The sequence below is a fragment of the Thermomyces dupontii genome (assembly GCF_041956625.1).
Source record: "Thermomyces dupontii strain NRRL 2155 unplaced genomic scaffold VTN31scaffold_1, whole genome shotgun sequence".
In the NCBI taxonomy this organism is placed as follows: domain Eukaryota; kingdom Fungi; phylum Ascomycota; class Eurotiomycetes; order Eurotiales; family Trichocomaceae; genus Thermomyces; species Thermomyces dupontii.
In genome coordinates this window covers 2,869,154-2,886,535 of record NW_027192307.1, presented here as the reverse complement: position 1 = coordinate 2,886,535, position 17,382 = coordinate 2,869,154, and the positions used below count along the sequence as shown (strand labels likewise).

The 17,382-nt window shown below is 52.4% G+C and overlaps 7 protein-coding genes across 7 annotated transcripts; 3 read left to right on the top strand and 4 right to left on the bottom strand.

Moving 5' to 3' along the window:
- Window positions 1-255: 255 nt before the first annotated feature.
- VTN31DRAFT_1085 (uncharacterized protein) lies at window positions 256-750 on the top strand (the record flags this gene model as incomplete). The annotated part of the gene is made up of 1 exon (XM_069401103.1): window positions 256-750. The coding sequence occupies one exon, from the start codon at window positions 256-258 to the stop codon at window positions 748-750; it is 495 nt and encodes a 164-aa protein (XP_069263941.1).
- A 683-nt stretch (window positions 751-1,433) lies between these two features.
- Window positions 1,434-3,666, bottom strand: VTN31DRAFT_1084 (uncharacterized protein; the record flags this gene model as incomplete). Its single annotated transcript, XM_069401102.1, has 2 exons — window positions 1,434-2,173; window positions 2,307-3,666. The coding sequence occupies 2 exons, from the start codon at window positions 3,664-3,666 to the stop codon at window positions 1,434-1,436; spliced, it is 2,100 nt and encodes a 699-aa protein (XP_069263940.1).
- Window positions 3,667-3,944: 278 nt separating this feature from the next.
- On the bottom strand, window positions 3,945-4,610 carry VTN31DRAFT_1083 (uncharacterized protein; the record flags this gene model as incomplete). Its single annotated transcript, XM_069401101.1, has 1 exon — window positions 3,945-4,610. One exon carries the CDS (start codon window positions 4,608-4,610, stop codon window positions 3,945-3,947), a length of 666 nt encoding a protein of 221 aa, XP_069263939.1.
- A 1,133-nt stretch (window positions 4,611-5,743) lies between these two features.
- Window positions 5,744-8,101, bottom strand: VTN31DRAFT_1082 (uncharacterized protein; the record flags this gene model as incomplete). The annotated part of the gene is made up of 1 exon (XM_069401100.1): window positions 5,744-8,101. The coding sequence occupies one exon, from the start codon at window positions 8,099-8,101 to the stop codon at window positions 5,744-5,746; it is 2,358 nt and encodes a 785-aa protein (XP_069263938.1).
- Window positions 8,102-8,354: 253 nt separating this feature from the next.
- On the top strand, window positions 8,355-9,196 carry VTN31DRAFT_1081 (uncharacterized protein; the record flags this gene model as incomplete). The annotated part of the gene is made up of 3 exons (XM_069401099.1): window positions 8,355-8,444; window positions 8,498-8,734; window positions 8,783-9,196. The coding sequence occupies 3 exons, from the start codon at window positions 8,355-8,357 to the stop codon at window positions 9,194-9,196; spliced, it is 741 nt and encodes a 246-aa protein (XP_069263937.1).
- Window positions 9,197-9,884: 688 nt separating this feature from the next.
- Window positions 9,885-11,752, top strand: VTN31DRAFT_1080 (uncharacterized protein; the record flags this gene model as incomplete). The annotated part of the gene is made up of 2 exons (XM_069401098.1): window positions 9,885-10,761; window positions 10,824-11,752. 2 exons carry the CDS (start codon window positions 9,885-9,887, stop codon window positions 11,750-11,752), a joined length of 1,806 nt encoding a protein of 601 aa, XP_069263936.1.
- A 699-nt stretch (window positions 11,753-12,451) lies between these two features.
- VTN31DRAFT_1079 (uncharacterized protein) lies at window positions 12,452-14,939 on the bottom strand (the record flags this gene model as incomplete). Its single annotated transcript, XM_069401096.1, has 4 exons — window positions 12,452-13,784; window positions 13,867-14,612; window positions 14,663-14,774; window positions 14,875-14,939. 4 exons carry the CDS (start codon window positions 14,937-14,939, stop codon window positions 12,452-12,454), a joined length of 2,256 nt encoding a protein of 751 aa, XP_069263935.1.
- Between the last annotated feature and the right edge of the window lie 2,443 nt (window positions 14,940-17,382).

The following is a 17,382-nucleotide window of genomic DNA, read 5'->3' as shown; positions in this document are numbered from 1 at the left end:
GAGCACGAAAGGACTCCAATCATGGAAGGCCGACCAGAGATGTTCGGGGATCGGAACGACCGGTATAAGATCCAGAGGGATGCCGTCACCAGCCTCAAGGAATGAGTCAGAAAGTCAGTCCCGGATTACCACCTCAGGTCAGCATGCAACCCGAAGGAAGAAATCCACGTGCGGTATGCGAACTTGAAGAGGTCAGTCGGAGTCGACTCGGAACTGCATCGACAACTTGTCAAGGAGCAGTATCTGAAGGTGACCATGGTCCCACGCAAAAACACGGACCCTATCGCCTGGGTGCGACAATGGGAATGTGCAATGGCATTGACAAAAGAATGCAACCTCGCGCAAGTAGCATACGCGGGTGGCTGGATGCAAGACTTCGGGAAGGCTCTAAAGGCCATGGGATACGGCATCTGGTATGAATCCAACAAAGCTGTGTTTAGAACACAGATATCGAACAACACGTTGGATTACCGAGAAGTGGCCCATACCTTCCACGCATCGGTGCGCGAGGACGGGCTAACAACCACGGCACCCGAGTCGATCATGAAAGGGGCGTTGGTTTCATTCAATGGCGCAGAACCCAGCGATGATGACTCCAATGACGATGGAAGTGGTGATGAGTCGGCCAATGAGAAGAAGCGGAAACGGTCGCCGACGCCACCGGCGCGATCGAAGAAGAAGCTGGAGTGTGCGGCATGCCGAGGCAGAACGCACAAGACAGAAGACTGTTATTTCCTGTTCCCGGATTGAGGTGCCCAGTGACTTCCGATTCGACGAAAGAGTCAAGAAGTCGAGAAGCGTCTGAAGTCCAACAAGAAGTTGCGGCAAGAAGTGGAGAGGCTGAAGCACCGCAAGGAGAAAGAGAAGGGAAGAGGACAACATTGACAAGCCGACCAACCCGGAAAGTCTCAGGGAAAGGTGATTATCCTCAGTGCAGCCATTTTCCATGTCACCGATTACCCGCTATGACGACGGTCGGCGACATTGGATTCCGGAGCGACAAGTGCGATAACCCACTGTTAGGAGCCTAGTAATGTGGTAATGAGAGAACACTGAAATGTACAATAGAGCAGGGATGTGTGTGTATATGACGATCAACTAACGCAGCGAAGAGAAAAGAATTTGTAGGGTTGACTCGTTGTCTCGATATCCCAAGATCCTTCCCTTTTGGTAAGTATTACTCGTAATTACCGTAAACCTCTTCACCGATTTCACCCGTCGTCTGCTCCGATACTTACCGGCCCAGCCGGTACCTACTACAGTACCCTATCCTTGGCTAACATTCCAACACACCCCCCTGGACACAGCAAAAGCTATGTCTCGTCGCGTGAAAGCCTTTAGGTCTATGACTTGAGTAGGACAGAGTTCGACGAATACTGTAAGTATGCGTTGGCGACGCCGTCGAAGCGTCAATTCTATCAACAGCCAATCCCTCAATACTTGGACTCCCGACACCAATGTCCACTCTTCCCTCCAAGCTTCTCCAACAATTTGACCTCCCCAATTACCATGCCCTTGTCAACCGCCTTGCACATATCATACACGGTCAATGTCGCACCCATTACCGCCGTCATTGCCTCCATTTCCACCCCAGTGCGCCCAACGCATGTCACCGTAGCCCTGACCTGGATATGCCCATGGTCATTGTCTCCACTGCCCATCTTTTGTCCTCCTTCACTGTCAACCGCATCTGCTACCTCATTTCCCCTCTCCGGCGGGTGCAGTTGAACGTCAACTTCAACCCCAGTAACCCCGATACCGGGATGGCATAACGGCACCACATCCGCGGTGCGCTTCGCGGCCATGATTCCCGCGATGCGCGCCGCGCTGAAGACGTCGCCCTTTTGGATCTCACCGGCCTGAAGCAGGCGGCGAGTTCGAGGGTCGGTGAACCGGATGATGCCCATCGCGGTCGCGCTGCGGGTGGTGACGGGTTTGTGTGAGATGGGAGTCATGTGCACCTCGCCGGAGGGTGTCAGATGTGGGAAGGATTCGTGAGAGGGTGGTGTTGGGCGCTGCTGGGACTCAGGATTGGCGGCCATGGGCGTTGGCGATTTGGATCTGGTGCTGTAGGCGCGGCGGGATCGCATGAAACTGCTTGCCCAGAAGGAGTCAAGGAGGTGTGTCGGTACCGTTGTCGGCAGTCCAGGCGGAGTCCTTCCAGTACGGTGGTCTACGAGCAAGAAAGCCCCGCTGTCAGTCTATGTTCATGATCCTTGCATCCTAGATGCTAGGTACACATTCATAGTCATCGTGAAATCTCATGATAGGTATTCCGTACAGCTGGGAGTATGCAATCTACCCACCAATTAAGATCATCGGCCGATTCTTCATCTTCTCTAGCTCGCCAATCCCTGCATGTTTCGCTTTCTTGCGCTTGACGGCCATGCCGATGACGTTGAGGAGTTCCCGCTCCCGCTCGCCGATGGCACCGTTCCCTTCCTCGTAAATGTGAGTGGCCCGTCGTCCGGACTCCAGCAAATTCAGAGCACGCATTGCCTCCTCGTCGATGGGTTTGCCATCGTTTTCCCTTCGGATGATATCGCGGAGGGATACCTCTGCGTTGCCGTGCAGACACACCTTGAGGTTGCCGTCCGCCGTGATCCGCAGGCGGTTGCATGTCCCGCAGAAATCATGGGTCATGCTCGTAATGAACCCGACTTTGCCTGCAAAGCCGGGAACTTGGTACGTTTTACTCGTGTCATTTCTGTGGTCCGGCACCTTTTCCAGCGCGGGATAGGCTTCGCGAATCGTGGCGAGCATCTCCCGGAAGGGCACCATCTTGCCCTGACTCCACTTATTGCCGTCAAATGGCATATACTCAATGAACCGCACCTCCATGGGCTTGTGGCGGGTCATTTCCACAAACTGCACCATCTCCCGGTCGTTCAGCCCGCGCATCACCACGCAGTTTATCTTGAGCTTGATGCCTGCGCTCCGCCGCGCATTCAGCTCAAGAATCTGGTCGATCGTCTTCATCACCGCGTCGAAGCCATTCCGACGAGTCATGATCTGGAACTGAAACGGATCCAGCGTGTCCAGACTCAGATTGACCCCCGTCAAGCCCGCCTCGACCATCGCGTCCACATGCCGGTGCAGCGTAATCCCATTCGTCGTCAAACAGAGCTCTCGCAGCCCATCCCGGCGCAGGTCGCCAATCGCCTGCATCAGCGGGACAATATCCCTGCGCACAGTGGGTTCGCCACCAGTCAGTCGGATCTTGGTGACGCCCTGCGCGACAAAGAGCGACGAGAGATAGACGATCTCCGGCGTTGTCAGGTTATGAGCCGGCGGAGAGAGCTGCACGCCTTCTTCCGGCATGCAGTATAGGCAGCGCAGGTTACACCGCTCGGTGACGCTGATGCGGAGGTAGTCATGTTGACGGTGGAAGCTGTCGGTCAAGAACTCCGAGAAGGGCTTCGCGGACTGGATGCGGTCTCGGCGCGAGGCGAGTCGCGAGGTGAGGTCTGACCTCGGCGGCGGCGTGTAGACCGGCGATGATGGGCTTGTATCGCCCGCCGCAGGGGAACAGGTGCTTTGGCATCGGCTGTATGTAGCTATTCGGTGACGACCGGCTGCTGGTCGTCGAGTCAACCGGAGATAGGAGGGACCGGCCAGTCTCAGGAGGCGAGACTTGGCCTGCCTCTGGAAGGATGGTGTCGCCATCTTCAATCCGCCGTCATTGTGGGTTCATCGGAATAGACAGGGTGTCTACAAAAACAGCATCCCCGTCTTCGTTCTTCTAATCCGTGAGAAACTCCCCGGAGTTCAAAGTCAAGGCACAGATCTTGATTAGGTAATACGTCATTGTAGCCAGGGATTCCCCGCATCTCTCCGCTAGACGGGATTATTGAAATGTCAATCGTCCACCAGTCGAGACTAGAGAATACAAATTCATGATTCGAACATTTCTATCATGATCAATCATTCCACACAGCATCCGATTACAGTGTCTTCTTTGGCCCCGACGCCGAGAACAACAATACCCGCCCAACTACCCTGGTTTCGACACTGTCAAAGTGCTGACGTAGCTCATTTTCGAACATCTGTTGACTATCGTCCCGATTGGAGAAAACTCCCTTGCGGTTATACAGAGCGAACAGCAATCGGCCGATGAAATTATGCTTGACACCCCGACCGAGAATCGTCGCGCCGTACACCACCCCTCCCTCCGCGATATACGGCTTCAGCCGGCGCAGTAGCTGCGGCTTCTCCGGGCCGCCGGGCATGCAGTGGAACAGATAGAACAGCGCGATGGAATCAAATGGCTTCGAGCGCAGCTTGTCCTCGGGCAGCGGCTGCGTGACGTCATGTTGGATGCACTGCACAGACTCGAGCCCCGAGCGCCGCCGTGCGGTTTCTAGCGCGTTGGGGTTGAGATCGATCAGCGTCAGGTCGGTGTCGTTGGGGATGTCCTCCAAGAAGTAGCCCGTGCCCACGCCGATGTCGAGGTGCCGGTGGCCCAGGTGTTGGCGGTAGAACGGCTTCAAGACGGCCTGGGTCGGACAGCGCCATGCATACGAGTTGGAGAAGCGGAGGACGAACAGGTCGTAAATTCGCAGGACAAGCGGGTTGTAGATGGCGGCGCCCTGTTCTCCTTCCGTCGGCATGTTGGCCGTGATTGCGAAACGATGACACTCCGGCGAATGAGAAAGCGACCGAAACACAGGCCGAAGCTATCCCAGCGGCTTCGAGTTCGAGAGAATCACCGAAGCACGAGGCAATAGCAAAACAAAAAGGTCGCAGGAACGTGAAGATAACATCAATGAGCCGGCCGTGAAACCCTACAGACTCTTGGGGTAATTAAAATCCAAACCCATCAAATCCGCCGGTTAGAGAAGCTGGTTCCCGCTCAACAAAGCCAAGTCTCTTCCTACAGTGCCCAAGTAGGTGTAGGTACAAGGTATAGTAACTAGTACATAGTTACTCCGGAGTCATGTCTGATAAATCACTCCTCTCAGCTCTCTGACTAGTGAATCGCTCCAATCCTTGACTCGCTGCAAACGCTTAACTTGTATCGTGACGGTATCGCCATCGCATTGAGTGAAAGGAGCTAAAAGCTTCTTTCACTGACAAGAGACAACGTCGCCGGAGCTTGCTTTGTCCGCCATTGGTGCCTCGGCAGATGGCCGGGCTCTCCTTTTGCGCTTCAAGGTGGTGGATAAGGGTCGCGTCGTCGAACCAATCGGGTCTTTTTTATGCACGATTACTTGCTCCAGTCACGTGATACACACAGCCCTACTGCCTGATTGGGCAGAATCCTTAGGGCTCATCCTCTGTTCTTCAGCCGCGTAAAGAGCCGTCCTCCTTGCAACGCTGCAGGCTCGATGATGGGAGCCAGCACGGCGAATAGACGCGTTACTTGCAGACTCGTGGATTGCCGATTCTACCGAAACTCATAGTCATGTTTGACCCATGCACTTGAGACGATCGAAGTGTGGTACTGTACTGTACATGCAGGGAGGAGTACCTCGTACCTCGATACTAAGCTCGTAGCTCGCAGCATGATACCGAATCGGGAAAGGGAAATTCGTTTCAGGGCATTCGACGACTCGGCAGACTATACAGAGGACATGTACTCCCTACAGGGAGGGAGAACCTCTCTTCGTGGATTGGTTCAACACCATGCCTACTCCCGCTCATGGACCGCAAGAACAACGAGGAATGAGAAGACAGCGCCAATTTCATTTTTGAGACCTCCATGATGTATCAGCCAGCCATAATCATTCATCTGTACACAAATTCACTCGTCATCATCATCCTCCTCTTCCACCTCCACCTCGCCCTCTCCTTCACTCTCATCCTCATCGGAGTCTCCCTCGTCTTCATCTTCCGAGTTCTCTTTTTCGTCCTCAATAGAAGTTACCCCATTGACCTGGTGGTCATCTTCCGACACATCAGACATAACCAAGTTTTCCTCCTCGTCTTCCTCGCCCTTAGCCCTCCTCTCGTCGTCCTTGCGACTCTGCTCGAGGAGCGCCGCTCGTTCTTCGCGCTGTTTCCGCTGCGTTTTGACGAACGCACCAAGCGGCGTCGTCTCCCACTCCACGTCCTTCAAAAAGTTATCCACTTCAGCCCGATCCTTCGGGGCGAAGTTCACCTTGGACCGCCGTTCTTCGATCCATCGAGAATTCAGCTCGATCTTTTGCACGAGGACCGCAATCATCTGGTTGACTTTGGCGTTTTTGTTCCCGCTGGTCCGCGAGCTGACGCCCTTAAGCCACCGCTTCAGCATGACCACGACGGGGAGCGATAGTTCGGAGAAGGCGATGTTCTTGGACCACAGCACAAAGAATTCGGACAGGAGCTCAGCTACCTGCTCACCAAGGCCGTCCTGGTACACGCGCGTCCGTAGGTACGACTTGGGAGCGCGAATGGACGTGTTGAAGTCTAACGCTTTGAGGGTGCTGGACTTGGGAGGCTTCCGCATCTCAGGTGAGTTAAGCACCTCAAGGAGTATGGGGGCCAGGGGAATGTAGGTGCCCGTTGCCCGGGACAGCCGGAGCAGCGCACGGGTGAGTTGGAAGCGAAGAGGGAAATACTGCGGCGCAGGAATGAGCCGCGTCGCTCCGAGAGTGACCTGAACCACCGGGTAGATGAGAGGCCGCAAGGCCGACTGTTTCCCGGCCTTGGCCTCCACCAGCGCGTCGCAATGTTGCGACAGAACCCGGGACCAAAAGTCCAAGGAGTGCACGTATTGCCAGTTGTAGATGGCTTTGTAGGACTCTTTCGTAGTGTGCGTGATTGTCTGGCGAAGGTGAATGGCGAGTTGCCGAATAAGGGTGAACCCGGTCGTGTAGGACACGTTCTGATCGATCCCCCAAAGCTCCACGGCCGAATTCTTCATGAGGTTGATTCCGGGGAGCGAATGGACGGTGGTGGTGCGGGAGCCCTTCACGATTCCCTCATACGTCGTTTTCAGGACTGCCTCGCGGATGCCCGCATCACCAATCACCACCAGGCGTCGCAGGACGAGGAACGCTGTGATACGTGTGGCCTCCGAGTTCACAAAATCCGACCAGATGTCGACCACGGTCCGGACGAGGACCTTCAATAACTTCCGGAATTGCAGGAGATACGGCAGCATCCGCTCGATCGACGAGAGAGTCAATTTGAGAGTAGATGCATCAGACAAGTTCGTCAAGAGATGGTGAACCGACGTCGTATGAGACTTGATCAGCGGCGACAGAGTCTTGAATTTCTTCGAATCCATGGACACTCGGACCTTGCCACTGGCTGTCTCCTTGACGGGGAGGTGGTGGCCCAAGACCTTCGGCACGTGCTCCAGAGCTGTAACCAGCACCTGGTGGTAGACGTTGGAGTCGGAAATGGAATATTTGCTGACCTGGGTGTCTGCTTCATTCAAATATGCGGCCGCCCGGAAGGCCAACACAATTTGCCGCATCGCTCTGATCGAATGCTGCTCCTCCATTGACTTCTGCCATTTCTTGACCATGGCTACTGTGAGTGTCTCTGCTTCCCCTTCATCTTCGTCCTTGGACGGCTTCTTCTTCTTTTTGGCCGGGCCGTCCTCTTCACCTTCGCTAAGCTCGTCCACTTCCGCCAAATCGCCGTGGTCGCCGAATTCCAGTAGTTCCGCATCGTTTTCCTGAAGATACTTGTAGAACTCGGGATCCTTTTCCTTCAGAGCCTCTAGCTGTCCCTTGTGCTCGTCAAAATCGCCCACGCTGCTGGCGTCGGAGTCTTCGCTCTCGCTACCGCTACCACTGCGCGAATCGCCACGCTCGGATTCCGAAGCCTCGTCCTCAGATTCTTCGCTGCGCTTTCGCTTTCCAGTCTTCGGAGGAACTTCCTTCTTCTGTGCCTTCTTTCCCTTTGCGCTCGGTTGTTCTGGGAGCTCGAAGCCGCCTGCGAAGAAATCGTCGACACTCATTTCAGCAAAGGCCTTTTCTCTCGCCTCCTCTTTAGGGTCGGCTTTTTCTGCCGCCTCTTGCTCCCGTCGCTCGGCATTTTTGGCCTTCTTCTTCTCCATCAACTGCTGTCGCTGTTTGATTTTGGCAATTTTCTTGCGCTTCTCCAGCACATCGGCGAGATGCTTTTTCTCGAATTTTTTGGTCGACTTCTTCACTTTCCCAGCCATTGTTGCGGCGGGTTATCCTGCAGCGCTGCCAGCTGCGGATCTTGTTGCCAATAAGTAAAGAAGAAAACTGGTTTATTGCGTACAGGTTTCACGATTCAGGAATTTCTGCGCGCGTTCAATTTTACTACATACGAAGAAAAAAGCGTGAAAGGTGCACGGATCACCCGCCCTGCGCTTAGTAAGCTTGGCCATTTGGCCAACCTTCCCGCCCAATCAATCGATTCCACTGCTCCAGCGGAAGCCATCGCTGAACATGTATCCCCAACGGCCATTGTCCTATGCGCCTACGCCGTACAGCTATACGCCGAATCCTTCTCTATCAGCGTCCATTAATCTCGATGAGGTTATTAGTGTCTGCTAAGTACTGCCAACGTGTCTTCGCTGACCGATGAGCAGGAAGTGAAGCTCGCATCGAGCCCCGCGGAACGAGACCTCTATGAAACGCTGGCCGAAATATACAGCATCATAGTCACCCTCGATGGGCTAGAAAAGGCGTACATCCGAGATGCGGTTTCAGAATCGGAATACACAGAGACCTGCTCTCGACTGTTGAAACAATACAAATCGACACTGAATGATGAAACCGTTGCGCAGGAGTTTGTTGATCTTGAAACGTTCAAACGGACATGGGGGGTGCGTTGACAGCCGCAGCATTTGTCATCTTCACTAACTTTGAAACAGCTAGAATGTCCTCGAGCTACCGAACGATTAAGAGTCGGGCTCCCGGCGACTGTTGAGCAAGCATCGCATGGCACCCACACTCCCAGCAATGCCCCGGGAGGCGCAGGTACTGCTCCGTCAACGGGAGCACGCGGAGCTTTGATTCTGGCTGCGACGGAGAATTTTATCACCTTCTTGGATGCGCTGAAGCTTAACATGGTATCGAAGGACGCGCTGCATCCGTTGCTGTCCGAAGTCATCCAGTCGGTTAACAAGGTGACTGAGCGGGACTTTGAGAACCGCAGCAAGATCATTCAGTGGCTCATTACCCTGAATCAGATGCGAGCAACGGAGGAATTAAGTGAGGAGCAGGCCCGAGAACTGGCGTTCGATATCGAGCAGGCATATCAGGGCTTCAAAGCAACGTTGGATTAGAGATATAGCACATGATATATCACGACGGTTCATGACAGTATGATACCCAATCAATTTCGACGTGGTGCCTTGTGTTTAGTTGGGACCCAAACCTATAATACCTTATCTTCTGGATATCATTTCGCGCAGGCTGTTCACACATCGATGCCCCTGTTGAACTATGGAGTACGGATAACCTATTTTCCTGTTCGAGGTAAACGCAATCACGTGACTGTATTCTAACGAATAATAATTGAGTCCATGGGCTGAGTCAGCATCAACTTATATGCCATATGGATGTTGCCTCAATGCGGAGGTGTTGAGTCAGCAACACCACTAGTCCCGTTAGGGACTAGCGCAGGAGGGTCTGAGGCACTGAGGCAAATGGATTAGCGCATATCGAATACCAATCATCCAATCCGATCATCCAGTGATTTTGACCTTAGACTTACAGACTGCATCGTTGCGAAGTCGCGACAAGCACTCCGTTCTTTCGCAACCAAGCTGCCAGCACGCGCTGCTTGTACTGGAATAACTGGCCGTGTCTTCAGCATTGGCAGCCATGGCGAACTGCATCGATGCAGTCGACTCCGATTCTTCAGAGGCAGCACTTGCTTGAGTCGATCTAGGACAGAAAGAAAACTCAAACCACGCAGACATACATTCAAGGGAAAGCTTTCGGATCTGCTCCTCAAGGTAGAATACAAAGATGGACGCAGAGTACCCGCCGTTGCCATCAGCACCGCGGTCATCCAGCGATCCCATCGATCTCAAGTCGACACAAAAAGATGCACCAAAATCCGGTCGGAGGCTTTCAAGGGAACTGAGCGTTGGTGCAAATGGAACCAAGATTATTTACAGGATTCTCGCGCGAGATGGGGATGTGGTGCTCGAGTACGTTGATTCGGCTGCGACCAGTTCGATGACCACCTATCGTTGGCAGGTTCCTAGTGGCAACCTTGTGTGTAACAGTCCGTTTTTCGCTGCCATGCTTGATCCCACAAAGTTTGCCGAAGGAGCACGATTTGGTGAAAGAAGGCGTTGGGCGACCCCTTCTGGTACGGATATCGCTAGCGAGCCGAGTGGCCGTCCAAGCGAACAGTCTTTGATGGAGGATCTCCCAATCTTTAGCCTCAATGTCTGCAGCTTCAGCGGAAAGAATAGAATAGATGCTTTGGAGTTGTTCCTCAAGATACTTTGTTTCGGGTCCTCAGCGACCGAAGAACGGCAGTCCCGGCTTCTCGAGGAAGTCAGAGAGCAACCCGTGTCTGTAACTGCCATGCTGCTTGATATCTCGGACACGTTCAGCTCTGCACAGATCGTCATTGATACCCTCAGGCAAGCGAATTATGTACCGACTGTCAAGGGAAAGGCCTCCCTTACAGTATTCTCCCCCGAATTGTTAAAATTGGGTGAAGAACGCATACGCCAAATCATCTATATAGCCATGTGCCTGGATGAAAATGCCATCTTTCGGGTTCTTACGCACACCCTGGTCCTCCTAGGCTCTGCGGCTTGGGTAGATGGAGCCGGAGTCCGAGACACAACCGGCCGACGATGGACATATTTTCCAAATGGAATCGAAGGTAGAGGCCGACCTCTGTTTGCCCCTCTGCTATTCAGGCCTCGTTCGCTAACTCTAGGAAAGAGGAATTGTACTGCAGACGCCAGTTTATTCTCAATACGATAACAGATATTCAAGCTCACTTCCTGCGCGCGTATGGGGCATTGGAGGATGAGGAAAAGAAGGACGAATATCCTCCGCACGGGCACGCCGCGGGTCCGCCGAGGCAACGTCCAATACAGTGCCGCCTGGGCTACAGCAATTCACGGGCCTGCGACTCCTTTCACCTCGGGGAGATGATCCGGTTCTTTACTCTACGCAGCAAAACGATCTTCCTTGGGTCGACACTCATCGATCCAGACTTCGATGTTGATGGAGATTGTCACGGCATCCGCAACGTCAACGAAGACAACGACAACGAAGAACCAGCACAATCAACACCAACTAAAGGAACAACAACAGACATCCTTTCCATTCTAGCATCTCTCCGTCAAATCCCCGACTATCAACTCGACGCAAGCCACACCGGCTGCGGGATAAGACGGCAACTCCTCCCCGTTCTAGACTGCGTGGACCGCTTTGTCAGCCATGTTCGTGGTGTGGTTGGGTTGAGCGACCCGTCGGTGTGGAAAAAATCGCCCGTGGGGATGACGACCAACGCGCATGGCGTTCCCAGATTCAAGCAGAATCCAAACTCCTGGTCGAACCGCGGTTTGACCAGAGCCGAGATCGTCGAGGTACATGGGTCCAACATCATGAACATATATGTGCGACAATCATCATCATCATCGTCAGCAACGTATCACCACCCACGGGTGGTCGAGTCTAGTAATAACCAGACTGTAACGGTTGAGAAAAAGAAGCGAGGGGCGATGGGGAAAGCCGTGCCGCCGCTGCCGCCATCGTCGTCATCATCAACATCATCAGCGTTGATGAAGGTGGCCAGACCACTTCCCATTGAAAGAGAAGCGTGGTTTTTGTTTACGGCTAAGAGGAGGATTTGGGATGCTTAGATATTTATGCTGGCATAGCCGATTTCTTCTCAGTACCTCGATACATCTCATGCATCGGAAGCACAAGAGCTTCTCAGCAGCAAAGATCAACAAGCACGGTTTGTTCGTACTCTAGTTGTACATAGACTCAATGCAATACGTCAATTTCCTCTAATCCTGACGTCTTTTCCAACTCTCGCAGCTCCTGACCGAACATCGGCAGCGGACTCTAACGGTCAAAAATTTCCCTTGATAGATTCATCGGTGGCTGGATACTACTGTACAATTTGAGGAGATTGTCCAGGAATATTTTGCTGTTCTTCGTTTTGTGTGCACGTTGAACGAATATGGACTTGTAAGGTGAAGCTCCGAGTTAGGGTTTTTGAAGCCTGTGATTGAGACAAGTCAACCCATTGGTCAGGTGCTTGGAAGGTTAGGGTTTTTGAAACTCAAGTCTGTGAGCTTCTTGTCATCGAATAACATTGAGGATCGAGGAATATTGACGGAAAGTATGACGGCCATCTATTCATTCGGTCTCTAGTCTATCGATCTAATAACCAGCGATGTATCAACATGATCTGCAAGTGAACACGATATGTTTTGTCCACGTTGTACAGTAGGAGAAAGTGTAAGAAAAAACAACATCGACAGAATATATCAACATTTAAAATATACCTCGTACAGGAATCTTGAACGTGATGAATCTGCTCAACACCTGGCTCAGTATACATATCCAAGGTCAAGATCGATATTGGCGGTTGTCGGCGGGAAAAACGATCCTGTCAGCTGACCCGTCGCGGGGTCGTAGGGGAAGTATTCGTCGAAAGCGCCAGCGCTCCCTCGCAAGCTGGACGTAGGTAAGCTCTTATCAAATAGATCCATCGAGTCCGGATCCATGAAGGGAATCGTCGGAGTTGGCATTTGCTGCTCGAGAAAAGACGTGTCGAGGGAAGGGACGAAGTTGACGGAGGATGGATCCAGAACAGGTTCCTCGCCGGGTAGATCGCTAATGTCGATGCCCACCTGGGGCGCCAACCGGCGTAGGAACTCATCGCACAGACGCCAGGCGCGCTGGGCGGAAGAGTTGAACTTAGACAGCTCGTAAAGCCACTGGATCGCCTTCTTGACCGTTCGCGACACCTCCACCCCCTTTTCTGGTACATGTTCGGCCCGGAATGAGAGCTCGAGCAGCAGGACCGTGGTAGCCTGCATCAAGTAGTGCAGAACACACCACCAGGGGGACAGTCGATAGAGTGTAATTGGGTCCACACTGTCCGGCAGGAGACTGAGGAGTTGCGTGGCCGCCTCCACGCACTCGGCGGCAGTCTTTGTGCAGAACTCGTAGATATCATCACTCTGGCAGTTGCGCTCAAGCCGACAGAGGCACGGGCGAGTAATCGCGACTCTGGTGCTGTAGAAGAGCATTGCAAGGCCAAGCTTCTGCGTGGACAGAAACCCCCCAGATTGCGTGTGGGTGCTGAAGTCGTAGACATCCGGGATGTTCGCAAGCCAGGCGTTCGTCTCGGACAAGAGGCTTTGAATCGTGAATTCAAGACTCGGCCATGGTGCATGGACAGTTTCGGCGCTGTAGAGCTTCATGATGGCCCTCTTGGATATCGAAGACAACGTCGCCAGATGAGAAAAGTAAAGCGACATGCTCGTGGGGACATTCTTCAACCAGTTGGAAGTCGTCCCAGACTCGGCTTTAGTCTTTCCGCTTTCAGTTGTCGAGTCGTCTCCCTGGGCTGGGCTAGGCATGTGCGATGGAGGAGATGGGTTCCAATCATGCAGCCATAGGCCCTTGCGAGATGTATCGCTCAACATTTCGGACGCATCTTCCCTGCCGAAATCTCTCTCGTCAAACGGTATTGGCACCGGAGTCGTGCATGCATTATCCATGATGCACGAAGGCCGGCCAGTCATGATACTAAGGAGATGATCCAGAGTATACAGTGCCCACCATACACGGTACCGAAGCTCCTTGGAAGTGTCAGAGATCGAACTGCCGACGTTCCTCAAGTGAAGTCCGAGCGCGATTGCTCCACGAACAGCACTGCCGGAAACCTTCCAAGCTCTGCCATTTGGCCCTTGGGTCAGTACTGCTCATTCTGCCCTCATCCGACTCCGGATCGTACCTGTTGATTTGCCCCGTAGCCAAGAGGTAGAAGCCAGTAAGCCCTTCGATTTGAAGTTGCTGCAGGTCTGGGTGGTCCATCAATGGGTCCTTCATGCTGAGCGCTCTCGCTCGCGCAAAGAAAGTCACATGGTCGTCTTCAGATGATTCCCAATTGGCGCGGACCAGATGGGAGTACACTGCAGCGATAGCAAAGATCAGATTCAAAACTGCCAGCCACTTGTTTCCCGGCTTGACAGTAGGCTTGCTGAAGAACAGCTGATACTGGGCAATGAACGTCGACATTCCAATGATGGGAAACGTTGCGTGAACAGAGCTGAAATACGCCTTGAAGAGTCTATCAGCAACGTCGCGCGAAGGAAGTTCATGGGGTTGGACAGGATCGGGCAACTGCATGTCTGGACTATCGGCATAATAGCTTAGAGACACGATGGCCGAGTCAACATCTCTGCCGGGGGTGAGCGGAGGAGATGATTGTCCAACAGCTGTCGGCTCTGCGATTTTTCCATCCACTTCTCTGAGAAGTTTCTGGAGCCAGGATATCTCGGAACTGCTGCCTAGGAATCCGGTGGCACGAGCATTCTCGTCTCGATTGAAGTCTTCTTCCACATGATCGGTCTCGCCAACAGACCTGGCCGATGGGGAGCCCGAGGATCTTCGCTCGGTACAATCCCCAGAAAGTAACTGGCGGCCCCTACTAAACATCGAGGTATCAGATTGACCACCAAGACCACCGTCACCGGCATCCTGCACTTCCCATTAGCGATACGTCCGAGCTCCAGCCTCGCCGCTCCTACCGATGTCATGGCATTGCACATGAGTTGTTCGTCGGAGACTCCGAAACGCAGACTCATCTTTCGAATGACTTCCTCGTATGTTTGCACCTTGGCCGACAAAGTTGCAAGCTGGCTGTATTTACGTCAGCTTCCGTTACGTTTGTGATGTCCTCTGTCGAGGTCGTACCGCTTTGATTTCTCTCTCTTCCCGTCTGTATAACAACAGATTATACCAGCTTCTCGGCAGTTTCTGCAGCCAGACTTGTCCCCAGTACATTTTGTCTTTCGCTGCCGGCATGACTCGCAGGCTCGTCGGACATGGCGTCGGTGAAATCGTCCGAGAGAGCTGAGTCCAGCTTCCGATCCCTCAGGTAATCTTGGTATTGCCATTTTCTTCCCATTGTTTGACTCCGGTTCTTTGGCAGCCGGATTGCGCTCATCCTAAGTCAGAAACGCTAATGAGCCTCTGCGGATAAACATTGGCTGAAGCGAGCAACATACTGTCGCCGACAATGGACTGTATGTCGTCGGGTCTTGGTATTGAAGCGAGTAAAAAGGTGGTTGCATTGGCCATTTCTGAAGATTCATGGCATCCATTGTTGATTGAAGTTCTGCTGTATTGACTGGACTTGTTAATCCAATGCGTATTAATGTTTTCCTGCATCGTCTGCCCTAACAAAAGAGCTCTTTATCCTCCCGATCAGGGGCATGAGTGACTCAAGGGGACTTGTTTCGCACATGTATAGTCCTCGAAATGACTCGACGTACCTAGAAGCAATTGGATTGCTTGAATGCTATTATCTTGTGTGTCTGCCTTTCCAGAACGAATCCTGATCAACAATTGGTCTCATGATTTTCATACAAACTAAGACAGACACACACGCCCATCGCGAGATAAAAGTGCAAGCTATAGATGCGTCATACATGACTAAAACAAAGTCTACGCTCCAGATCTACTCTGATGGTCCCGCTTTTTGGAAGAGCGCCCTGAAAGGGGTTCTCAGTCGCTCGGAAACTAAATGCGAGTGGAGACTTCAAGCTACTCAAAAGAGATCCTAGGCGAAATGCATGCTCTTGAGCACAAGATTAGGCGTTCTGGGGAAACTTCGAAGCCCAGGGCTAGACCATCTAGCCTTCCATCATCTTCAACTCGGAAAGCAAGTCCGGTGCGTGGACTTTCAGCGGCAAACGACGTGGCAACAGAGCGGTACCAGACATGGACAAGCTGATCCTTTCGCGATGGCAGGTGACATTTCGAAGCGTTGCCTCGCCTGATGGATGAATTCTGGAGATTGAACATGCGAAGCCTTGTTGACAATTGTGCGGTCATCCTCCAGCTGTACCTTGAGACAATGCTGGCTTTTCCCTGGAGAGACTGGCTCGTTCTCCATCGAACCAAAGTCCTGGATTCCCAGGAACCCAGACCGCTGTATAGGTTACAACATAAGTACTACTACTATCGGGCTGTCAGCCGTGGTAAACAATCGGATACCGCATCTGTTGGCTGCCACTTAAACTAGTATGTATGTACTCTATTAGTATACGGCTTTTCGCTGAACTGTATTGGCACACGAAGTCACGATCTGTGCCGTCTTTTCGTCGCCGAAATTCGACCGCTGACATGATGTGGACCTACCGACATTTCTCGGTAGGATTGATCCTGCCCAAGCCATGGACAGAAGGTTGTCAACATAACTCAGGAAAGGAGACTCAAACAAATCTATAGAACGCATCATATTGACGTAGTACATCGTTCGATCCATTTTGGCTCGCATTCATACTACTGTTGAGAACTCGAATGATAACTTCAAGCGAGTTCTTGTTGTTTCAAAGTTCAATTTAGGGTTCCTGTCCTGAGTCGCAAAATTGTCGAATCCTAAAAATTGCGACTTTTGCAAGACAAGGGGTCTCACTCACCGTTTCGGCGTCTTCTCCTCACCCTCAGCCCTGATTGGTTTTAACTACTCGTAAGTCACGTGCTTTGAGTATGACCACATATGATTGGTTGAGAAAGACGTTACGAGTAACTCCGTACTCCGTATACATACTCCGTACAAAACCGGTGCTGGGTTGGTTTCTTAGCCCTAATCAATGAGCCATGAGCATTGATGAGCCTCTTGGCCGTCCTGGCTTGACTGTTCCAGCCTTCCAGTTTTTCCAAGTGCGAGGGATTTTTTCGAAGCGAGTTGGAGGCTCACGTACTCTGAGAACCCTATTGGTTTTTGAGCGGCAATCCAACGCTGCGGGTTTGGCTCCTTCAGCATCGCGTTCGCAACTGTAGCGACGGTGTGAGCTAGCACTCCAAAGGGCAGTATCTACCCTACTCGTACGGAGTAATTGTAGTGATGAACTAGAGTTCCGTGTGGAAACCGTACGAATAGAATTTCACGACGGCCGGCTGTCTCCGTAGCTACTTAAGTACTCCGTACAGAAAGGATCATGCAGACCAGATAGTGAGTGCATGATGCAGAATCGATAGATGCAGATAATTAGTGTAGAACCACAGATCGTACATACGGAGTACAAGCGGATCGACCCGAGATGAGTCTCAGTTCTCATATCGGGGTGGACACGACGGCATCCAAAAATCTCTGGGCAGTCGTTAGTGCGGAATATGTACAGGACGCAACGGTCTCGAAAAGCACTGAGTACGGAGTATGGGTAACTAAAATAGAAGTAAGTATGAGCATCAGTCCAGTAAGCAATACTATCCTATGCCTTCACTGCACAGATTCCGTCTG